The 18,652-nt window shown below is 43.2% G+C and overlaps 1 protein-coding gene across 1 annotated transcript in view; it reads left to right on the top strand.

Moving 5' to 3' along the window:
- Positions 1 to 1,438: 1,438 nt before the first annotated feature.
- The window catches only part of LOC126544154 (Golgi-associated plant pathogenesis-related protein 1-like), a 49,924-nt gene continuing 32,710 nt past the window's right edge, over positions 1,439 to 18,652 (top strand). The window contains exon 1 of the mRNA XM_050191395.3: positions 1,439 to 1,653. Within this exon, the coding sequence (XP_050047352.1) occupies positions 1,614 to 1,653 (40 nt within the window). The 5' untranslated portion in view covers positions 1,439 to 1,613. The remainder of the gene's footprint in view (positions 1,654 to 18,652) is intronic.

The following is an 18,652-nucleotide window of genomic DNA, read 5'->3' as shown; positions in this document are numbered from 1 at the left end:
AGTACTCACCTACGGGGCAGAAACCTGGAGGCTTACGAAAAGGGTTCTGCTGAAATTGAGGACGACGCAACGAGCTATGGAAAGAAGAATGATAGGTGTAACGTTAAGGGATAAGAAAAGAGCAGATTGGGTGAGGGAACAAACGCGGGTAAATGACATCTTAGTTGAAATCAAGAAAAAGAAAAGGGCATGGGCCGGACATGTAATGAGGAGGGAAGATAACTGATGGTCATTAGGGGTTACGGACTGGATTCCAAGGGAAGGGAAGCGTAGTAGGGGGCGGCAGAAAGTTAGGTGGACGGATGACATTAAGACGTTTGCAGGGACAACATGGCCACAATTAGTACATGACCGGGGTAGTTGGAGAAGTATGGGAGAGGCCTTTGCCCTGCAGTGGGCGTAACTAGGCTGATGATATATATATATATATATATATATATATATATATATATATATATATATATATATCGAGAGAGAGGTGGTTGGAAAGCTCGTCGCCCCCCCCCCCCTTACCCCCGTCTGGAATATAATGAAAACTCGTTGCCTATTAGGCTCCTGACTGCTTTCTGGAATAAACTATTCAGTCGCATATTTTTGTTGGAACTAGTTTCGATTAAATGTCTCAGCCAGAATGTCAGGCTGCAAACATCCGTATTCTTGCTATTCCTTCTGTTCATAGATTTTGTTTCTATTTGAGTTCTTTCTTGGATTATAGATAATGTTTGCAGATTTATCAAGAATTCGCACCGATTTCTGTTCCCTCATCAACGCAAAACGCTTTCGCAGAGAGCGTGCTGTTACGTGAACTGTTGTAAGTAGATGTGCGTGTGAAATGCTGTGAGCATGGCTCTGTGGAACGCAAATTCGGGTAAAATTAATGTTAGGTATTACGAAAACGTGAATCCGGACAAAAAAAGAAATCGAATGGTACTCTAAATATTGCCTTGATTGCTGATTTAGTCTGAATCGTTGCACCGGGTGGGGGGAGGGTATATTTTTCATACTTCTTATAGAACGCGTGTTACTCTTACATAAGATACCCCCCCCCCCTTTATTTTTTATTTTGTGCGAAGAATTCGTATTACTAGGTGGAACGATGTGGTAGCCAGATTAATAAGAATGTAGTGTCGGTGGTGTCGACTGACCGCCTGCGTTCGCAAGGAGGAGCGCACTTTCGCCGCCATGAACCCGATCGGCCCCGCCGTTTCAGCGCGTTCGCCGCATACCGCCGTTCGGAGCATTCATCCACGCGTTTATTATTTTTTTGTCGACGCGAGACTACTGAAGCAAAACAGGCGACCTCAAGAGCAGCGCAAAACGAAGAGGAACCCCAGCGGCCTGCGATTTCTGTCCCATCCTCGAGAGGGCGCCGCGTCCGGAACACGCCTTCCGCCGGCGAAAAAGCCGATCCTCCCCGAACCTCGGCTGCGACGCGAAGCTTTCAGCCTTGCCCGAGGGCTTTCTCCCCGTCGCGCAAAGCGAATAAGCTCCGGCTAGTTCGTCTGTGTATCATCAGCCGCGGCCATCGACTCGTGCCGATCCGACCCGTGCACGTGGGACAGCAGTTGACACCGCTATCGAAAGGGGACACGCCTCCAGTCTGACCAATCACAATGGGCCAGTGCTGTGGAAAAGAAGCGCCACGCGGCGGTCGTAAGTACCACGAACGGCGGCGACGCCAGCCGGTGTCTGATCCACAGGTTTTCAACCGAGCCGGCGCTTTCTATGCGCGGCCCGATGCGTGGCCGGATGAGCAGATTATGCGTCGAATGTAGCGCGCCGAGGTTCTGCTTGGCAACGCTTGTATAAGGGCGTTGGAGCTGCGACGTGTCGCGACCGCCCGTCGCAGCCTTTCAATAAAGAATTGACAAGTGGTTACTCGAGGAAGAAGAACGCTTATGCCCCCAAAATAATAAACCGCAATTTTAGTTTGGTATAGGTTTGTGCAGTTACGTTAGATAGTAATGCACCACGGCATCGGTGCGATTAGAACCGTTTCGGTTTTTAATGCTCAGAACACTGTTTTTCATCATAAGCAAAAGAAACTGCATTCTATCAGCGTCCCGGCATGACATCTGCCCGATTACGGGAAAGCTGACGCGGAGTTGAGATATCTCGAGCACGTATTCGCGCTCTGCACAGTCGCCGCTGTTTTCGTGAGTTTTATCTGTATGCAACCGCGGTGCAAGCTGGCCGTGACGTAGAGCCTTGGTAGGTTGCACTCGTATCGCGTAAGCTGGCGCACACTCGTGTGGCGGGCGCGTTCTGCCCTTAAGAAACTGTGCTGTGGACTGGACTGTGGACTGGACTGTGGCTAGGGCATAATTTATAGATAACGGAAACTGATCTTGGACGTCCCCCAACCGACGAAGACATTGTTGTTTGAGCGCGTCATAAAGTAAGAGAGAGAGAGAGAGAGAGAGGGGTGGGAGTGTTCTCCAATTTCCTGACGATATTGCGTGGAATCTATATCCTACTACCAAAGAAACTTGGAAGATTCTTCAAAGTTACTTCACACAATGGAGGACTTCATTCCTCAATGTGAATTAATAATATTCAGCGAAAACCTGTTGGGGCAACAGGGTCTGGCAGCATATCATTAAATTTGCCGCGCCTCTTGGTTCTGTCAAGCACGTTTCATTAATAGGAAGTGCACTTTATTTCTCTCTCTTTCTTTTTGCATGTATTTCTTTCATGCGCACGCACTCATGTCCACGGCTATGTATATGGGAGAGCACACCTGGTTCTCGAAATGTGCAGCAAAAGCCTTCTAAGTGTGCGGTATACTTTATTAAGTACTATAGTTTCTAAGTGGAATCGCGATAGAGCAGCGCCGACAGCTCGTGAGGAGGTATACGTCTCCCTTGACATTGCTAAAGCGCTCACGACTTAGCGAGTCTGCAAGTCCGTGCCAAACGGACGACATTCAAGACCCACTCAGCGCGATTCTTCAGTGCGTGGCCATTCACGTAATAACTCCACGGCATTCAGCATCTGCACGCCGCCACAAGCCATTCGTGCTGTATAAGAGCCCACCGAGAATGTCGCACAGTATGCCGAGAAGTAATATACAGAGCCAAAACGATAAGAACGTCATTCGGGGTTGTAGCACGAGAAAGATAAGGCGAGAGGCAGTATTGAAGATAGTGGAGTCGGCGGCTCTTTTGAGCGGACGTGCACAGTTTGCGGTCCCTTCCGTAGTAATGCCGGCGGATTTCCTGCCGCGCGTGCAAACAAACATCGGCGCGCACGCTGCGCCTCGGCGGCTGCAGCCGCCGCAGCGCGCGCTCACCCGGCCACGCCGTCCGTCACTGCGAGACGAGCGCGAGTCGTGACTCTGATTCCAGCATTCTGCGCCACGAAGGCGCCACTCACGCGGTGTGCGGAAGAAACGCGGACGGGGCGCAGCAAGAAACCACACAACCTCGGGCCAGTGATGGGCAGCACCGATACAGAGTGACATTAAATCATCAAGTGGCTTCAAGAGTACTTGATACACGAGCCGACACGCCCAGTCAAGTAGCTGCGCCCTTGCGGGTAGCATATATACGTACTATACGACGTCCTGCTCTGAGCGCAGCAATGTTTTTGCCGTTTGTCGTTGAGCTGCATTTCGTGCTCGCGAACAATTTCCTACACGTGAGCGTCGCGCAGAATAGGCGGTTGTTATAATCGATCCCAACTATTTCTTTCTTTTTCACACGTAACTGTTCTCGTGCGAATGCAAGGAAGGGCAGTACATTTTCTGCTCCCTTTTGTCCTTCCGCGATCGTGGCGACCGCTGTACAGACTGCGCAAAAGTGCGCCCAGAGAGAAGTATAACGGCGCCCCTCTGACGGTGCTGTTCCGAGTCGCATCGGGGAAGCTCCCACGAGGGAAGTGCTGGCGACCCCGCTATCGACCTCGTCGCGAGCGTCCCGTACCGCGTCGGTCGGTCAGTGGCCTCCGCTTCGTGTGAGCCACTCGGCGTCACGAACCATTGTTACGCGTTATGCATTTTTTTTTTTTTAATTTTTAGGGGGGGGGGGGTGTTTTCTTTTGATGAATCGACGGTAGGGGCAAAGACCGCAACACGTACGCGTTCACTGAAAGCATACACAAGAAAGAAACATCAAAAATAAAGACCCGCGGCGAAAGAGGAGTCGGTGATGACGTCAATGACGTTACTTGCACGTTGCGCTCGAAGAAAGCAACGCGAAGTCAAACCTGCAGCTGCAGTGGACGTTGTCGGCGAGTTATTTATTCGCGCTCTCGAAAGTAAAAACAAAAACAAAAACCGAAACAGAAACTAAGGCGAAGAACATATTGTCAGTATAATTCGTTTAACGAACACATAACGTCGTAATTTGCTGCATAATTAGTATGCGCGGCTTTTGACGTGATGAACGCGAAAAAAATGGCTGCATATAAAGTTTCGGAATTACATTGCTAGAGGGAAATTAGGTGCAAGTGCTGCGAGAGCCGGGGGCCAACATGTGAGCAAAAAAGAAAAGCAAGAAAGGAAGAACGGAAATAAAAAAAATACGAAGGCAATGAAGAAGACGACACCAAATAAATAGTATACCCGTAAATCATGTTGGGCACGCTGCATCCCGAAGCGCAAGGTTGCGGCTGCTGGAGCCCGGTCTCCTTCAATGCGCTTGTTGAGTAGAAGGGAAGGCAACAGTTCAAGTGAAACATGTTTATTTGCAAGAAGAACACAATCCATATTCCTGCTGAGACAATGACTAAAGGCGAAACGCATGAGCAGGTGTTAGCACCTTGACAAATGATACAGCAGCTGTGGACAACACAGCGAGGAAATAAAATCCACATTTCGTAGAAGTACACGGCATATATCATCATCTTCACGTGTTATCACATGTACTGTTATACACACGTTCGTTATACACACGTTATAGGCTCGAAGAAATCTGTTTTAAAACTGCGAACAACAGTACATTCACTCTTGAATACATCATCTACAAATCGCTTTAGAAATAGTTTAAGCGCGTGAAGGTTAAACTGTTGGACAACAATAAAAACTTGAAATATACTAAATTGTAATTAATTGAATGGTAAGCGTGTACGGATCTACTATGAGGTTAGTTGAAAGAAGAAACAATTGATAACGACGTTTAAATTGTTTAGGTCAACGTTCGATTCATGAAGGTTTAACAATTGCACAACTTTATATTCGATAGCTTGCTTGCCATAGTTCGTACGGATTTTTTTTTTTTTTTTGGCTTTCCGAGTCGAACTTATCAAGCCATATCTTGTGGAGATGGTGTGCAGGAAAGCATGCTATAATCGATGCTTATGAGTATGCTGCATCAGTTTGAAATTATACATTTTTCTAATAGATAGAATTTATGCTTAATAAAAGGTGGTTCAGTGGCCACGTTCGTGACAGGACCCTTATACTTCACGAAGCATGTACTTTTGGAAGATCAACATCCTGTCTTAATTGGTTTCAGTTGTTCCCCATACCAGCATTCCACATAACATTTTGGAGTAAAATAACGTATAATTGATTTAGTTAAGCATTAAGGAAGTAAAAAGCAGTCCTACTCAAGCTTTCTGCAAAACGAGCTATAGATCAGTGATGAAGCGATTCGAATCCGATGTCCACGAGTTTTTCATGGAAGCACACACCCAAAAACTTCTGCGCGTTTACCTGTTTGAAATGCTAATCGTCATAATAAATTGATATGCACTGGTATGCACCTTAATAGCCCTAAACAAAATGTTCTTTTTTTGCGTGTTCTGTTTTAACTTGTTTTTAGTTAGCCTGCCAAAAGTTTCAAGAGCTTTGTTGCAGCTTGTAATTGACGTATGGTGGACCCTGTTAAAAACAAGCTTGTGTCGTCAGCGAAAATTTTAATTTCAGATGTATGCTGGACTTTTGTAATATGTGTACAATAAAAGGAAAAGCACTTGTGGAAATCATTTTATTATGTCTAACTAGTAGTGGGACACTGCATTATCTATGCCAACGAATATCATGATACCTTGATGACAAGTAGCTTTTAAATAAGTCCAAGGCAACTCCATGGATTCCATAGCAGCTCATTTTTAGTGATGAAATATGATGGTCAACAGTATCAATGCTTTACACAAGTCAAGAAAAATACTTAACGTGAACATTCTATTATCAATATTTTTATTATGCGGTTCTTGAGGCGTATTAGCACCTCCTCTGTAATTTATTTTTGCGAAAGCCGTACTGGTATGATGGCAATAGATTATATCTCTCTAAATATTTTTGTGTGATGCAAATTTATACATATTTCATATATTTCAGAAAACACAGGTAGCACTGATATATGTCGATCATTAGTTAGGTCACTAGTATTGCCACCTTTATGCACAGGAGTAATTTTTGTCACTTTAAAAGTTGTCGGGAAAGTTCTAGCCAGGAATGAGATATTGATGAGAAATGCTAGTATATATAGCTAAGTGTAAATGCGGCTGCTTTAACAGAAGCCTACTTTACCTCATCCACTCCCAGCGTTCGTCCTTGATTCTTTGACGTATCTGTCGATTTCATATGGTAAAACTACGTGCAACGCTAGTAATATACTGCATTCGTAAGTTCCCTATAAAATAAAAACATTCAGCGTTATTTGTTTCGGTTCATTGGGTGGCAAACTTCTTGCAGTTAAAAAATTACCTTGCTTCCATATTTTCAGAGGACCTGACTTCATGCACGGAAGCATAACTTCAGAATAGGCTATTTTAGCTTTTCGAGTATCCCAATCTAACCCGTTATGAAGTTGCTTGAATTTTCGCAGTATTGTAATATACCTGCTAGCAAGGAATTTTAAAAAAGCGTGTTTTTTATTCACCTAATTCTTTTCACAAGGTCGCTATCTATCCATGGCTTCCTATTTTTACCACTTCTCTTCCTGAACCTTTGTATCGGAAATGCAAAGGTCTCTAGAAAAATCTGACATGCATTATCTGGATTTTGTTGTATGTATAAACGCTACCATTCAGACTGTTCAATTAAAGCTCTAAACTTAACTAATGATTGCTCATTAATACTTACATACTTCTACAGCCAGGAAAATGCTGGTCATTATCATTAGAAAAGAAGTTTTGTCTACAGATATGAATGGGCAAGTGGTCACTCAGGTCAGAGGACAATACTTCAGCATTGTAGTCGCAGCTGTTAAGGCGTCTTATACAGACATCTATTGATGTCAAGCTGTTCTAACACGGGCAGGTCCTAAAATAATATTTTCGCATCCACAAGATGAAATAAGAGTTCAAATCGAGCGTTTATACATCTTCCCCCAGCATACTAATGCTCACAACACACATGGTGAAATATGGTTTTCTGATGGCCTTAAAACAGCGTAATAGTTGTTCCAAATGGGTTAGTAAACACCGCTTGTAGAATAAATTCGTTTCTATTGCTAGGCGTTCTATGTCACCATTACTCAGAGAGAGATCATTAGTATTTGGAATGAATAGCGAGGCTTGTAACGGAACCGGTCGTATCAATCACTTATTTTTTTTCCACCAATACTCTAAAGGTCTCTGCTTATCTCGGCTGCTGACCGGTTGATGCTTCCGTCCACTTTAAATCCAAGCGCTTCTTGAAGGTGTACATTGCCTACGGGTCTCACTGGGTGAATGCCTGCGCATTCCATTGGGATGTGCTGAGTGGTCACCTAATTTTTGCTGCAGCATGCACATGCCTCATCTAGTGACGAATATTTGCTACGGTATGTATTTGTCCTTAGGCAACCAGCTCGAGCCTCAAATAGCAAGGCACTTCGTGTTATCGTACAGATTTCCCCTTCTAATGTCTTTCTTCATATTCTTGTAAATCTCCAAGGTCTTTTTTTTTTATTTTCATTCTTTGCATGCAATTCACGTTCTCCGTTTCTCTCACTTTCTTTCTCATGAATCCTGTTTTTCTATTTACACTTTCAACTACCCTGTGCTTGGTCGCCAACTTTCTTGACATTTTCCTCCATTCTGTGCCACACTTTTAAGGTACAGATACTTGTACAGTTTAGCCGCCCATTTATTTTGATTCATGTTCCTGAGTTTTTTTTTTTTTTTCAAAACTTATTTTTCTCTACGCTTCTCTGACTTCAAACGAGGTCCAACCCATGTCACCCTGCACTCCCTCATTTGTGGCTTTGCCGTGGGCTCCCAAAGCCAACCGGCCTACCGATCTTTGGTTAGCTTCCAGCCCCGACAAGATATCCAAATTTAAGCAAAGAATGGCATTTGCGAACGTTAGCGCTGGCACCATTGTATACTCCTTTGCGGATTCCACGCACCACCTCATATTTATTGCGGCCCCAAAGTGATCTGTGTTTCATTATTGCTGCATGCCGCTTCCCCTTTATTTTCAGGTTTTCTTGGTGGGTGCTTGAGTAAATCTTTCCTTCGTTTATGTATACGCCGAGGTATATTGCTAGCCCTCCGCCCTCTACCGGCGCGATCCGAGCGTGTTGCAGAGTGATACCGACCCATCGTGAAGCTTGAACGAAGCTTCTTTTTTTTGCCTGGACACCTGCCGCGGTGACTGAGGGTCTATAGAGCTTTGCTGCGGAGCGCAGGGCCCAGTGGCGCCTATAGCAAATAAATAAATCTAATTCGAATACGGTACAAGAGAGCAGCAGGCAGCGTTTCTCAGCCAGAGCAGCCCGGGCAATCTCGAGCTCGCGCCTCCCGGACGACTGGCGATGTGTCTGCAGCGCCGGGCATTCATCTTCACTACAAAATAAATAAATAAATAAATAAATAAATAAATAAATAAATAAATAAGTAAATAAATAAATAAATAACTTGTTCGTTTGCCGACATTTCGATGTGTGTAAAGGAATCCCAGGTGGTCCAAATGAATTCCTAGCCGCGTACCACAGCGTCTATCGGAGCTCAAGCTTAGACTTTTGGACGTATTCAATCGTCAGTCAGTTTTTATGCTATTTCTACTTTTCTGCGACACACCCCACACATGTTGCGAGATACACTTTACAAGGATTACTGCAAGAGTACAGGTTCTGATTCGAAGTCTTATTATTTATTTATTTCGTGCATACTGCTAGCCTCAACCAAGGCTTTGGCAGGAAAGGGTACATTCATAAAAGGGAAAATACATCATTCACACAGGGTTCAACGATAATAGTTTACAAGAGGCCTTGGCTTCGGTTTAAAAACAAGCTTATTCATACACACTTACAGCGATATAGACGATGCACATTGTTGGTGACAATAGAACACAATGTAAAAACCCCATTTCATCACGTAGCAGCAAAGATATGGTCAGACAGCTTAGACAAAAAAGAATCGAGGGTTGTACAATCGACAACCTCTTGTGGTAACAGATTCCATTCTCTGATAGCTTGTGGGAAGTATGAATACCTGAAGGTGTCATTGTGAAACCTATACTCAGATAATTGTTTATTGCGCTTCGTTCTTGAAGTTCTAGCGTTAGAGTGTACTAAAAACTTGCTTTTGTCTATTTTTAGAGCATTGCTCTGGAGAATGAACAGGAAGTTTAGTCTGAGATATCTAGCACGATCGCTAATTGTTGGGAGTCCGGCTAAGCGTAGAAGTTCAGTTGGGGAATCATGACGACGGTATTTATTATAAATGAATCTGGCTGCTTTTCTTTGTACGCTCTCTAACTTCGCTATGGCACATTTAGTGTATGGGAACCAGCATATGGCGCCGTATTCTATAACGGAGCGAATGAGTGACGTGTACGCGAGTAGTTTGGTATTGTGTGAAGCGTATCTGAGGGACCGTTTGAGGGAAAAAAGCGCTGAGAGTGATTTTGTTGCCACGTATTACACGTGTTTGTTCCATTTTAGATCGGAAGAAATAATGATACCTAAATGCTTGTATTCTTCAACTCTTTGTAGTTCACTTTGCTGAATTTGGTATGGAAAGGTTAGTGGTGCTTTCTTTCTCGTGACTGTCATGCAGACAGTTTTTTTTCTGCATTTAGCGTCATCTGCCAGTCCTGACACCATTTCGCTATCTTTTTAAGTGCGTCATTCAAAACAACCTGATCATCCTTGATCTGTATTGCTTTATAAATAATGCAATCATCTTCGAACATGCGTACCGTTGCGTCAATGCCATTTGCTATGTCGTTGATAAAAAGCAGGAAGAGAATGGGAGCTACAACTGTGCCCTGAGGCACACCGGATAAAACTTCAACGTAGTCTGAGGATTACCCTTCGAAATGAACGAATTGTTGACGTCGTGACAAATATGCTTTTAACCATTTTGTAAGAATACCGTCTCCCAGAATTCCTTGCAGCTTATGGATTAGTTTTGGATGTGATACTCGATCAAAAGCTTTTGATAGGTCTAGAAAAATTATGTCTATCTGTCCTCGATCGCTTATCGATTGTTAATGCTAGGTCATGAATATAGTCTCTATTAATTGAGTTGTTGTAGACAAATCACTCATAAATCCATGTTGGTTAGGGTTAATTAGAGAATGACTTTCAACAAAAGTTACGATGTGTTTTAATATTAAATGCTCAAAAATTTTCCCCGCTGTACAAGTGAGTGAAATAGGACGAAAGTTTGAAGGACTTGTGGCATCACCTGATTTATGTATCGGAATAATTTTAGCAATTTTCCATTCTTGAGGAACTTCAGAAGTTTTCAATTATTTCGTAAAAATTGGCAATAAGTATTTGGAAACCCATTCAGCGTACCTTCTGAGAAAAGTATTTGGAATGTTATCTGGGCCGCTGGATGTTTTTATATCAATATCAAGTAATAAAGAAAGAATTCCCGCTTTCGTTATATTTAGCTCACATGGTACCTCACCTATGTCACTTGTCTGTGCAACCTTGTCTGGGATAGTGTTATTGTCAACTGTGAAAACTGATTGGAAAAATTGTTTAAATTGGGTAGCCTTGGTTAAGGCTTCAGTTGGCAATACGTTGCTCTTCTTCGGAACCCTAGATTTGAGATAGTGCCAAAATTTAAGAGGGGATTTTTTAATGAAGTTATTTAAGGTATCATTGTGCATTTATTGTTTTCGCCAGAACCTGGTTCAGTCCGAACGACCCGGCACAGCCCCGACTACGGCGCTCAGCAGCCCGGTCTAGCCTTAATAAGTTTCACTTATCAAGGTTGAGTTTATTCCCTCTAAGCGGAACGTGTCCCAAAGACAGCACAAACTAAACGCTTGCATGAGGGATTAATTCAGCAAAATGGGGTTTCCGGACAAGTCCACAGTGTTCGAGCAGGTGAACAGCACAATAGATAGCCTGGATATTATGTTCAAGCTTGAGCCTGCAAAATTCACTAACCTTTACCAGACTTCAAAAGTAGACATGCCCCTTCTTGAGCAAATAGTTTCCTGACCCCCCTCCTTCTTTTCGCGACAATAAATAAAGCTTAATTAAAGAAAAAGCGTCAAAATGCAGACATGGAAAGCCAACACAGATCATACGTTGGCGTAAACAACTACGTCGGTGAAGATCATATGGGGAGCAGAACCTAGATATCGTATCTCGTTTTCGAGTATCGTGTAACCGAAATCTGAGAAATTTGATGTCTAATAGGATATACACACCGCAAAAGCATTACCTGGTATACAGTCAAACACCTTTATAACGAAAGCCTTGGGACCTCCAAAATCCTTCCTTATAGAGGTCACTTCGTTGTAAAGATCACACACCGTACTGCTCACAATACAGCAAGCTAAGTACGTTAGGCAAGAGGAAATTTTTTTAAGCTGTATTAGACAGACTAATGAAATAATTCACAAATTTTTTGCGCACACTTCTGACAGAATGTGCGACTGCAGCCGACATTAATGTGCCGAGGTTCAGGGCATGCTCCGCGGCGGAACGCGGGGACGACGCAAGGTAATCTGCACACTCGTCAGTTGTTTCGTTGTACCGGTAAATTCATTGTAGTGGTCTTCGGTTTAGAGGCATTGGACTTATATACATAAACAGACAGGCCTATAGGTTATACACATATCAAAAGCATTAACTGTTCGCTCCTGAACACTTATATAATTCATAACAACTATTCTCTACCAAACCAAGCATGCTTCGCATTACGTATAGATATCAACTGGAGTTGAGTCTGCGGAACATCTTTAATCTAGCTGCCGTTAGAGGCATTCTTATGCCGTCGAGACAACTGATGTCACCGTTTTTTTAAAATTTATTGTTGCAATAATCAGGTTCTATATTTTTTCATAATAATTTAGTTTGTACTTGGTTTTAGCCCCTGGTGTGCAGGGCGCGCTCACTGAAAATAGACAAATAGCTACAATTAGATCTTGCGCAAATATTGATTGAATTATATTTTCCTCTCTCATGACTAGAGATCGGGTGTTAAGACACAAAAAAAATGCTGTTCTGGTGCCTATGACAGGCAATAAATGTGTCACTATATGGGGTGATCATTTTTCGGTTTTCCGGAAATTTTAAAAATCGCTGTTGGAGATAGCACAATTTTAGTCCACTAATATATCGAAACTGGTTTCATTCCGGGAATTAATTTCTAGTGAACACGCCTTGCAAACTCACGCGCTACCATTCGCAAATTGCAAGATAGGACGTAACGTAATTAATTCTAAAGTAATTAGTCAATTTTAGTTAATTAGTTAAATAAGTGCTTCGAGTTCTCGTGCCAGTAATGTCCGCCTCTTTCAATAATCCAGCTCAATGAGAAGAACTATGCCATTTGCCACAGGCGTTCGAGAATAAATTATGACTTTCTATGAAAAGCAGCCCGCCAAACCCCTAGTTGGTAAAAACGGAATGAGTCAAGTTCCGTAGGTTACAAGCTTTACCTCAAATTTCGTGTCATTTGACAAAACGAGAAAAGTTGTGAAATCAGTGACAAACAACCACCATGTCGAGATTTGCGGCTTTCATGTGGCACTTTTTTTCGCTGAATATTGCTTTGTAGCAGAAAATTAACGCTCAACATTCGCCGAAGTTAGAGGCACATATTTGTACATCGGAACGCTGGATGATTCAACGCCCTCTGGAAATCCATAATATTCGCCGGTCTGAAATTTTCACAGTTCTTTCAGTACTGAAAACCCGGGATCTTTGTCCGAGACAGATTGAAGTTTCGAACTAGCTCTACGAGCAACAGGTCCATTTGGGATGGCGGTTAAAATTTTCTGAAAGTCCAAAATTAACCCCACATTCCGGGTCGGAGTTGCGCCGAGCATTCAAGTTTCGCATTGATGTTGGCTTAAAAACGTGAAGTGAGCGTTCAAGTACGCTAAATCAGCTTCAAGTATATCGTCGCGCAGAGCAGTTCGAGCCCTTCTCAAAGCGATCCTCTCGTGTGATGTGAACTGTTAATAACAGCATTTACTCCAGCAAAGTGTTCGTGGTAATAATCGGTTGTCTTCAGCACAGCTCCCCAGCGGGTGATAACATTAAAACCAAATAAAACTAGGACAAAAGAAGAAAAAAGGCATTTTTAGCTTCTGAAGATCTACTATAGGCACTAAAATCGAAATAGGCTTTTATAGGCACGATAAAAGTGCTACTAAAATGTTTCTAAACCGATAGTTAGTGCTTATATGTTACATAGGCACAATAAGGACGCAAGGCAAGAATATCCATTTTGCTTAAACTTCCAGTCTACTCATGACCCATCACGACGCAATAGCATCTGGTGTAATATACCTGAGCTTAATTAAATATCTCAGGGTTTTAGGTAGTAGCCTCGGCGTTCAACCAATCAGCGCAGACTAAGTATGCATGTCGTGCAAAGGAAAAAAAAAAGGATAAAGATGTTTTCCGTGTTAGAACATGCGAATTCAATGCTAATGTAGAACAGAACAATGAGTGGGATAATTTCATTGTGCAGATTTTCCTGTTGTGTCCGTTATTCCAGCGTTATATAGCATTGCCTCTGTCGTCACACACGTCACGGGTATCCTAGCACCGTTGTGGCCCGTGAATGACAGCAGATAATTTGAGGGTTCAGATTTGCAAATGAAGTGTATTGCGAGAATGATATCATATAGCTTCGCCCCAGTGGGAGCGATATGCAAAAATGCCTGTGTACCATGCATCGGGGGCACGTTAAGGAGCCTCGGCCAGGTGGTTACAATTAGTCTGGAATCTCCTACTACGGCGTGCCTCATAACCATATCGTGGTTCCAATCCCGAGAGATGCAGCCATGTCACTGCACTTTAAAAAATGTATGTATATATCAGTAATGCTAAAAAATACGGCTTTTGAGGCTCGTGTTCTCCACGGCATCGCCCTGTAGAAGCTGATATGAAAATTGCGAGAGTAGATGGACGCTTCGTTTTTGGGGAATAGAATATACACAATGGCAGTGTAATCAGTGCGCACTATGGGGAGTAGGCGAGTGTCTAGAAACGGCTATTAGCCCCGAGAACGAACTACAGGGGCGCTGCGAGCGCCGCTCGCGTGACGTCAGGGCAAGGACTCGCGCCTGTCGTCTGCTACAGTTCGGGCTTTGTCCGGGCGCTTTCTGCGGTGTTTTCGTTTGTTCGCACTCGTTATCTCTGCTTGTATACTTATGGTGGTCGTCTCAAATATATTTTTACGACGTCTTCCTTTGTGAACATTTATTCAAAGAGCTAGTTTCTTAGACAACAATGCAGCTCTCGAAGGCAACGCTACAGTGCCAGCCGAAGGAGCGCAGAACAGCCCATTGCGGGTTTTTCATGCGCGGATGGACAATCGCAAAAACATAGCATATAGTAATCCAGTTATGATACCATACCTGCCGCGGTGCAACAAGTATGTCACAAACGCTGGCTATGTATGACTTCTACAACAGTTACGTTGATTTTAATCCCCTAAAACAGGTTTGCTCACGACGAGTAGTTCATGGTATAATATCGAATTTTTGCATTTCTTCACAGAAACGCTCGGCAGTAACACGGGGACTTAACCAATACTGGAGTTTAGATTCTACAAGCACCACTTGCTTCTTTAACTGCGTGTCAACATTAGGCGGTTCCTCACGTGTTTATTTTAAGCGGCGGAAATTTGAAGTAAAGTTAATGAAGGCTTACAGCTATTTAAAGAATACAAATAGGAATGTACCAATATATATTCCCTTTTCCGTGCTACACGTTCAACTCACTTGAGAAATTTACCGGTGCTTGTTGCTTGAGGAACATACATGACGAATCTGTTTGGCGAACTGACACAGGCTGCTCGGCCCAATTTTTTTAGTGAAGTATGCCTGTTGGACCGCATGGCTGCAGCCAGAAAGAAGTCGAAGCGTTAATCACTAGTAGTATGGGACATATTGAAGATAGCGAAATTCCCCCCCGGTGGAGGGTCAGAAATCAAGTGAAAGTATATGCAAGGCTTGTGGTGTTTTCTTTATGAATGTTTGCGATTGGATTGGAGCAAGCTTTATTTAGCCTGCAGTTGGGCAAGGTTCTCTTTTATGTACCGACGAAGCGAATAGTTATCCGTTTGTATAATTAAAGAACGCTAGATCGAGATATGGTGAGACAGAAGGTGCTTGAATTTTCCTTTTCTAGGCAATCTAAGCTGCGCTGTAATAGCTCGGGAATTCTTTAGCCATTCCAGTTGGCGCTGTAAAAAAAATGCTTTATGGTTTCAATTCGAAGTTGTAGTGAACTGATGGGTTTCGCGAACATAGCGTGCCTCGCCATACGGGCAGTCAATTGCTACCGTTACATCATCAGGGGTGTGCCATATTGTCGATAAAGGCTACTGAGGGCCACTATGAAACATTTCATCACTTTCAATTGATTGGCTCTCGATCTTAACAACGAAACTTTTCTCTCAGGTGATTGCTACTATAGTGTTTGTGAATTAACTATGTAAATACTCTACATGACGCGCCATCGTGTTAGCAGCCATGAGCAATTCGTTTTTTGGAGGCCTGTTTCAGAGGGGGATGAAAGTAGCAGCAAACTTTTTCATAAGAAATGCGCGCCTAACTATTTTTTTACGCATTAATGAATGGCCATATTTGAATAGAAGAGTGTACGAGTGTACACTCTTAAACAAAATTACACCCTTGGGGTAGTATCTTGCCACAGAACAATAATCGTCATCTGTCTTGTCCGCATTTCCTTTCTTTAACGCGGCGAGCCCGGTACTTCCAAGTCACGAACGGCATGCCCGTTGTCAGCATGACAGAGCATTCTGACAGGTAAGTAGCGAGCGCAGTGTTTTCAAGGAAGGAAACGCAAGCAAGACAGATGACGACTATCGTGGTGTGGCAAACATACACACCAAAGGGTGTACATTTGCTTAAGAGCGTAGTGCCAGAGCAATCGTAGGGCAGCGCCATTTTCTATTTCTTTCGGAGCGGGGTAGCCACCGGCTATTCATAAAGAATTTCACTTTTGTTCGGCATATTGATGAGTCTTTAACGCGCACGCGTAACTTTGAGGCTATGAGTTTTGCGGTTTCATGATGTCGCGTGACAGACAGGCGCAGTGGGCACAGCCCGAAAACGTTTGATCGATGGCAGAGTATTATGGCCAAAAAGGCATCGAATGAGAAATAATTATTTTTTCTTTCGTTCGGTCTAATGATGCATAATCAGTGTGCTCAATTAGATAGGGCGTTTTCGAGGTCTTCGTGACGTCGCGTGAGAGACGGGCGAAGGGAGGTGGCCCGGAAATTTTTTCCCCTATCATGGAGGGCTGATTGCAGAATTGGAAGAGAAAAGTTTGAAATAACTTTACGTTATAGCGCCCCAGGAATCATTTGCTTCTGAAGCTTAAGTGGCTATATCTGCCGCAAGCGACCTTTGAAAAGTCTCAATAGCTTAAAGAAAGAAAGAAAGAAAGAAAGAAAGAAAGAAAGAAAGAAAGAAAGAAAGAAAGAAAGAAAGAAAGAAAGAGAAACACACAGTATAAGCGCTTGATCTGTGAATCTATTTGAAGCCACGGACTGATAACTTCGCGGTACCAAAAATTAAATAATTAAGGCGCGGACGTCCTGATAACAATTTGATTACTTGCCCTAAATGTTCTTAAATAACTAATAAGAATGTAAGGGTCGGGTCTATTCACATGTTTGCGTTTAACAGACTTTTACAACGTCGTTAACGCGGCGTCTTTGTCACCTCGGTCTCTGGCACTGAAGCACAAGTTTGCTGTTACCGCTGACCTACTCAGGCCTCGTTTTTAGCTTAATTAGCAGATAAAGTTCTGCAGGCTTCTTTCGATATTCCACAACCCTTTCAGATGAGATAATATCAGATTATGTTTTCACTACTAACGAGGTGAACGAGGAAGTCGCATTTTTGGAAATTCGAAAGCTGCTTCTCTTGCTCATATGCACATAATACAGGCAAAAAGATATATATGCAGGTTCGTGAAATTTCCTAAACGTGCGCCCCACTTCATATTCTGCTTTCGTGCGCAGCCTGACACATATGTCAACCCAGTGTGAAACACTTGTTCCGAGCAGCTTACGATGAAGCATGGTTAAACAGAGCGCCAGTAACTACCATGACCAACAAGATGCACGTAAATCATGGCAAAATGGAGGACAAGAACTGAATAATGATGAAAGGCACAAATATCATCACTAGCGTCAGACTGGGCACGTTATCTACAGCGTAGCTACTCCGGAGCAAAACAAAGGCACAAAGCGTCGTCAAGAAACGTGTCCAGCCGTCCCATAGGCGTACTTTTCAAATTTTTCAAAGCAATAACAGATTTTTTAAAATTCCATAGAGCATCTAGCGCAAATCGGTCTGTTCAGTTGCATTACATAAAAATGTGGATAAAGTTTGCACAAAAATACTCACTATATAACTTTCCTAATTATTTGCTTTATGACACATGTTGAAATTGCTAAATTGAATCCGAGCACAAATTTAGTCATGTTTATTTAGCAGTAGTCCTAAGACAAGCAGCACATTTGAGATATTCCTCCCCGAAGTCTGCTAAAAATTGCATTCACGTCTCAGTTGCTAACTACTAATTGGAACGCCAATGTTTTTCTTAGCACATTTTTAAGGTTGGATATCTCCAAGTGGTGCTAGCCTTAGGATTTCTGCGATGCAGACATGACTTCACTACTGCTCGGCTTGAATTTCATAGTTTCAACATGCGCCTTAGAGCGATAAAGTGAATTAGTGTGTCTTTTTGATTATATATCTGTGCATTGTGATTTACAATGTAATGTCCGCCTCTTCAGGTAATGCCGAGTATAATGTCCGCCTTCAAGTAATGTCCTTCTTCAAGTCCGCCTCTTCGTGTAATCCACATGAAAAAGACGAATTGCGTTATATGCTCCATGCGAGTCGTAAAATAACTAACTACCCGCCGCGGTGGCTTAGCGGCTATGGTGTTGCGCTGCTAAGCACGAGGTCGCAGGGTCAAATCCCGGCCGCGGGGGCGAAATGCAAAAAAACGCCCCTGTCCCGTGCAGTATAGGGAACGTTATAAAGATCCCCTGGTGGTCCAAATTAATCAGGAGTCCCCCACTACGGCGCGCCTCATGATGAAATCGTGGTTTTGGCACGTAAAACCCCAGAATTGAATTAATTTGGACCTTTCCCATGGCTCAGCAATTGAGCAATGAATTTTGTTGCACTTGGTTGAGGTGTGACCAGTTTAACACTGAACAGCAGGTTAACTCTCCCGTTACAAGTTAAACATTAAATTCTCTCACACACGCGCACACACGCGTGCGAAAGGCCTACACACCG

The sequence above is a fragment of the Dermacentor andersoni genome, chromosome 1 (assembly GCF_023375885.2).
Source record: "Dermacentor andersoni chromosome 1, qqDerAnde1_hic_scaffold, whole genome shotgun sequence".
Lineage (NCBI taxonomy): Eukaryota > Metazoa > Arthropoda > Arachnida > Ixodida > Ixodidae > Dermacentor > Dermacentor andersoni.
This window is presented reverse-complemented; position numbering and strand designations above follow the sequence as displayed.